This window comes from Rhagoletis pomonella, unplaced genomic scaffold (assembly GCF_013731165.1).
Source record: "Rhagoletis pomonella isolate Grant_MI unplaced genomic scaffold, Rhpom_1.0 Rhpom_scaffold_00003, whole genome shotgun sequence".
NCBI classification, from domain to species: Eukaryota; Metazoa; Arthropoda; class Insecta; order Diptera; family Tephritidae; genus Rhagoletis; species Rhagoletis pomonella.
The window spans coordinates 80,978,734-80,984,733 of record NW_023458557.1 but is presented as its reverse complement, the minus strand read 5'-3'; the positions used below and the strand labels follow the sequence as shown (position 1 = coordinate 80,984,733).

Below are 6,000 nucleotides of genomic sequence, written 5' to 3'. Positions count from 1 at the left end.
TGCCTATTTCTCGTTGTTCGCTTTGTGTTGCCGCAGTATTCGCCACAATATGTTTAAAATATTTGAAATTTACTATTGAATAAGGTTTTTGTTGAAAACTAAGTAGTTTATATTTAGCTAAAATCTATTATAGCACGAACAATTGTAGCTGAAAGGGTAAGTTTATGAAAAGGCATTGATGAGTGGCAACAGTGTAGTAAGCAACACTGAGGGCTCCAGTAATCGACAAAATTCTGCGTATACAGACTGCGTTTAATGCAGCGTTTTTGCTGCATTAAAAATGCAACATTTAGCACTTTCGAACATATGTTTTCGAAGAGCGTTCATGCTATAGCATTTAGCAAATGTACATTTACGCGAGTTCGAAATCGTATGCTTTTGACAAACAGCCGTGTTCCAGTCTCTTATTTAGATGCGTATATATTACGATCAATTCTCACGCAGGAGATAATGTGCAAAAACCCTACTGAAAAGGAAAAAATAAATTTTAAACCAAAAATTCAATACAAAAACTTGTATTGTTTTAACCATAACCGAAAATTTGTTTGTGTATATATTCATTTGTCGGTGCTGTCAATTAAAATTTTCTCACTTAATTAGGAAACAAAACGAACTGAGTTGATCACAAATTGATTCAGATTTCTATCAGCATCAAATCGATGTTGAATTTGCTTAACTTTTCTTTATCCAAATATGTAATGCAAAATAAAAGAAATCTCGATCGGCGATCACTGAAACGTAGCTAGCAACTGTATACTCGAAAAAGCAATGTTGCCACTTTTTCTCTTTAAACCATGTTCGAATCGTGGAAATTTTGGAGGATCACAGGGTTGCTTTTAGCATTTAGATTCTTAATGCAAAAATGGAGTTGCATTTAGTTGCATTTAGGTGACGAATTTTGTATGGATAAATGTACATTTAGAGCTAAATGCGCTAAATGTGCTTTTACGCGTAAGCAAAAACAGCCTATAAGTATACGTTCTGCGTTCTCGACTAATTTCAGCTTTCTGCATCAAAATTGCCGAAACAATAACTGTTTGCGATTTGATTCAGTCGATAAATCGATTAACTTTGCCAAATAATCGGCAAACACAAAGCGAACATCGAGAAATAAGCAGAACGTGCATTCACTATTCCTTAAAACCACCAAGTTAATGCAGACAACATGTAAACACAAACAGTAGCTCGTTTCTGTAACAATTCTCTACCAAGGCGAATTGAGATATGAATTCGCCGCCCTATTCTCTACTGCTAATTCATGATTCAATAATACAAGGTTCGATAAACTGACAGTTGTCTCTCTCGCACCGCTCCCTTAGCAGTGGCACCGTGTTGCTTCTTTGCAAATTTACATGGAAACAGTGTAGCTTTGGTGTTAAATAAAGGTATAAGCTTTTGTGCAATATGTTTATTTGTATATGCATATGAAGCATATTTAACTGATGACAACATAAGCATTGGATATTTACATCAGTCTAATAGTAGTCTTATTTTAATTTTGAGTCATTTTGCAGTTTTTATACGGCTAAACAGCATATAAATTACGTAATTCACGTAGATATATCAATATTACGTTCAACATTTCGTTTAAAATGCTAGATTTCCTGCAAATACATTAGAATTTACGAAAGGAATTTCACTTCTAATTGACTACTTTGCGTACTTTTCTACTACCATTTTCGAAACAAGGGATTGCATTCTTGCCCTTTCTCTGTCCTTCGTAAATGCAACCTTTTGTAAGGGAGTGTCAAACCGCAGCTGTCAATAATTATCTAACCTTGTATTATTGAATCATGCTGCTAATTAGTTGTTGTTGTTGTTGTAGCGGCAGAGCATTATATTATGCTCCTTTACAGGGAGCATTTGCGCCTCGCCGTGCAGGTGGTGTTCAGGCGACATCAAGAGGCATCCTGTCGCTGTCCTGAGTGCGGTGTTCTGTACAGTCTGTAGCTTCGTCCACTGCGTCCTACTAGTCCCTGGCGACCACACTGGCGCTGCGTAGTTCAAAACCGGCCGGCCTATTGCCTTGTATGTTGCCAGCAACGTTTCTTTGTATTTGCCCCAAGTACTGCCGGCTAGCGACTTGAGGACTTTGTTGCGGCTCTGTACTTTATTGACAATAGCGGTTGAGTGCGCAGAGAAGGAGAGCAGGCTGTCGAATGTTACTCCGAGTATTTTGGGGTTATTCACCGTCGGAATTGGTGTGTCATCGACGTGAATCCCCAGCGGTAGCCTGACCTCCTTCGTCCAGGTTGTGAACAGGGTCGCGGAGGATTTCGTAGGGGAGAGGGCTAGACACTTTGCAGTGAAGAAGCGAGAAAGTTCGGAGAGATAGCCGTTTACTTTCGAACACAGGTCATCAATTCCATTCCCAGTCGCCATGATCGAGCAATCGTCGGCATAAGAGACAATCGAGACTCCCTCTGGTGGTTGAGGGAGCTTTGAAATGTAAAAGTTAAACAGTAGCTAATTAGTAGGTGAGAGTGACGTATTTTCTCTACCAGTAGAGAAATAATCGGTAGAGAAAAGTTACAGAAACGGGCTACAGCTGATATGCACTTTGACACTTTATCCATTTTTAGCCGAAGAAAAAGTTCGGGCTGTTTCGGGCAGGAAGAAGAAGACACTTACTATCCAATACGTTCAAATTTTTGTTCTCTATTGCCAATTTTGTTGAGTACGGGAATGATTTTTGGGCTATTTTGGGCACCCGCGGGATCCCGTGTTGCGTACGGGAAATAACCTAATAGGTTCTTTCCTTAACAATCCGGACCGGACCCGGTAATTAGAGAATAAGCGAAAAGTTTGCTTCCAAATCCAGAAGTATGGGAACGCAAAAAACCACATTTCGTGCCCAGAATTTGAGAAACATCTGATTCACGATGTTTTTGTTCTTAAATTATTAATTACTTGTTTTTTTAGAGGGTTTGGTATGTACATTGCCATTTTGCCACGCTTATTTATTTACATTTTACTCTTAATTTCCAACCTAATTAGACACAAGATAACGGAATAGTGACGATAATAGCTTAATTTCTTTAAATGCTCTTTATCGGCTGTCTATCAAAACGATTTAACTCTATGCGCCAAATTTTGGGCAACAAATAGTTCTTTTATTAATAATACCACTTTTTAAAGGTTCCACGGATTTTTATTAAGTAAAATAGTACAGGAATCTTAAACAGCTTGTAATTAGTTGTAATATTGTATTTGTGCTATAATCGTTATGTATTTGTCCATTTTCCTCATGATTCAATAATAATTATTATTATTGGATCATTCATTTTCCTCATATCTTTCAAGAGAAATTAATTCACAAACATTTCTTTATGTCAGTGCATACTAAAAAGGCAATTTGCTAAAGGAACGCTTAACATCATGAAATGTCGGATTTGAAACACGCAAATAGAATGGTCAAAATAGATCTTTCCCTAAGTATAATAAGCGATTTGGAACCTGTATCACCTTGTGAAATGTTTTATATTTATATGTAATAGGTATGTAACTTTGCGAACAGTTTCTTAGTAAATATCTAATCTAATTCTATTCGATTTTCCATAAATAAATTACCAGTGTGCAATTTAGACTCTTTCATTTTATCGTGTGATTTAAGTAGATCTTCCATCGATATCGCAATTTGCGGATTTCTTAACTCGATGGCCGCGGGAGCCGATGTTGAAGGTTGTGCCGCTTGTTCGGTTAATTGGTTTTCATTGGTACGCATAAACTGACGCATACGGTAAACGGAAGCATTTCGACACATTTCCCTCAAATCCGAACCAGAGAATCCATTAGTAAGTTTCGCCAATCGATTAAAATCAACATCGTCATGTACGCATTCGGTTTCTAAAATAAGTTTTAATATTTGTAATCGCTGAACTTCGGTCGGAAGTCCAATGTGAAACTGTGCGGGCATACGGCGAAGGATGGCCTTATCCAAATCTTGAGGGCGATTTGTAGCGCCCATTACAATAACTGTGGAGTTTGAATTAGTGCTAAGCCCGTCCCAAAGCATCATAAATTGGGTTTTCATCATAGCAGTGGCTTCATGGTCGTTCGAGTTGCGACTGCGCAAAAATGAATCGATTTCATCTATGAATATTATGCAAGGCTGAATCTTTAAAGCCAAGGAGAAAACTGCAGAGGCCAATTTTTGAGATTCTCCATACCATTTGTCGGTCAAAATTGCAACGTCAAGATTTATGAAACGCATTCCAGCTTCTTTAGCTGTGGCTTTTGCTATTAATGTTTTACCACAACCGGGTGGACCGTGCAGTAAGACGCCTTTTGGTGCTTGCCAGAGTTTAGACTGATTAAATAGATCTCGATGCCTTACAGGTAAGACCACTGACTCGCGCAATTCTTGTATAACATTGTCCAGGCCAGCAATGTCATTCCAGCTTACTGTTATATCAGTAGGCACCACCAAATGCGTGGCAATCATGAGCTCGTAGTCATTGAATTGTTGGGGATTTACTTTGAAGCCACTTTGATCGCCTAGCCTGGGAAGTAGACATTTTATATTTCTAAATAGCCAAAACCACAAATATTGAAACGTAATTACCGCTTCAACTGCTCTTCAGCTCGCAATTTTGCCTTCTTTTTGTTCTTGCTGGTCGGATCAAGTTGATTCATCATCCATTTTACTGAATAAAATGTGATGACTGATGCAACGGAGACACGTAAAAATAACTGAATGATTTCATTGCGAGACAGCTGGGAGCCGCCCAAATTAAAGTTATCCATTTTGTTTAATTACTATTGTGTAATTGACTATAAGCACATAGCCTTTTTCACGCTGGCACGAGTGATATTAGGATACTTTAATTTAGTGATGTATCAAAATGGCGACCTATCGATTAAAAAAAAATCGATTCACTACATCTTTATTAGGTATAAAGCTTTGACGACCTATAATTATAAACAACGTTTTTACAAATTTATTATAAACAAGACTAAGGCTGTCATTAATACAAAATTTATAGAAGAATTGCAGGTTTTATTTCAAACTTATTGTAAATATTCAATAAATACACGTTGAAGTAGAAATGCTTCGATTGTTGAGGTTATGCACCATCGATCGTATCGTTTCGTTTTTAATTGTGATACTAGGTGTGTTCGTCGAGCAAAAAAATTTGCACGAATTTGTACGAATTATCATGATTTTTGCCCAAATCGAGTTCGTGCGGACCAAAAAATTATCCAACACTCAAAAATTGTGAGAGCAAAGTGACAGTTCTCTTGAAGAGAAGTTGCAAATTCTTGCTGGAAAAAATTTTGCCAGCAAGGATTTGCAAACACCAAAAACATGTGATTGTGGCGCATGATTGCATTTTTGTCTACGATAATTTGAATAAATAAGTTTGTTAAATTTAAAAATTTATAAACACGAGTGATTTTTTTTATGAAAAAAGGAAGTAAATGCTTGTTGATATAATTAATTTAGTTAATTCCAATGATTTGAACTTAACTCGGCGGAAAAAAATGTATTCGCAATCGGAATGCAATTGCAACCAGAGTCGATTTAAGCAACACGACAGCTAGTACGATAAAGAAATTGAAACGTGTGTTAAAGAAAGTCAGAACAACAAGAAATATACATGTATATCCTGTTTTTGTCCATCTGAAAGAATTTAAAAAATTCTATAAAAATTTAATATATTCGAAATGCAACCATGGACACCAGCTGGCAGGGAAACTTGCAATTTCCTGCAAACATGCGTTCGTGCAGAAATTTGGAAGTTTCTCAACATGATATATAGTTTGAGAGAATTTTTTCTTACTCGCTGATATTTTGAGTGTTGGATAATTCTTGCTGGATTTTGGACGAACCAACCTACTGTTACGATTATCCTCGAAACCTTCCCAAATATCGTTCGGTTCGTATCGTTGGATTGTTAAATAAATGCTCACGATGGCCAAATTGTAGTACAATTAATTTTATTGTTCAACAAACAATTTACAATATTCGTTAATACCGTAAAAACACTTCACAATACT

At 36.9% G+C, this 6,000-nt stretch overlaps 1 protein-coding gene across 2 annotated transcripts; it reads right to left on the bottom strand.

Moving 5' to 3' along the window:
* Positions 1–3,129: 3,129 nt before the first annotated feature.
* On the bottom strand, positions 3,130–4,855 carry LOC118735631 (ATPase family AAA domain-containing protein 1-B). Of its 2 annotated transcripts, none has more exons than XM_036465488.1 (2): positions 4,565–4,855; positions 3,130–4,502 (listed from the first exon to the last, which is right to left on the bottom strand). In XM_036465488.1, exons 1-2 carry the CDS (start codon positions 4,744–4,746, stop codon positions 3,533–3,535), a joined length of 1,152 nt encoding a protein of 383 aa, XP_036321381.1. In that variant the 5' UTR covers positions 4,747–4,855; the 3' UTR covers positions 3,130–3,532. The 2 variants fall into 2 exon arrangements, with proteins under 2 accessions (XP_036321381.1, XP_036321382.1); XM_036465489.1 differs by having other exon boundaries at positions 3,130–4,497; positions 4,565–4,655.
* Positions 4,856–6,000: the final 1,145 nt, after the last annotated feature.

What these genes read in the sequence shown, in the direction of transcription:
- LOC118735631 (XM_036465488.1), bottom strand. Translation starts at nt 4,746, where the DNA reads ATGGATAACTTTAATTTGGGCGGCTCCCAGCTGTCTCGCAATGAAATC. An exon ending in GCTGAAGAGCAGTTGAAGCG is followed by an intron (nt 4,503 to 4,564) that starts GTAATTACGTTT and finishes TCTACTTCCCAG; the next exon opens with GCTAGGCGATCAAAGTGGCT.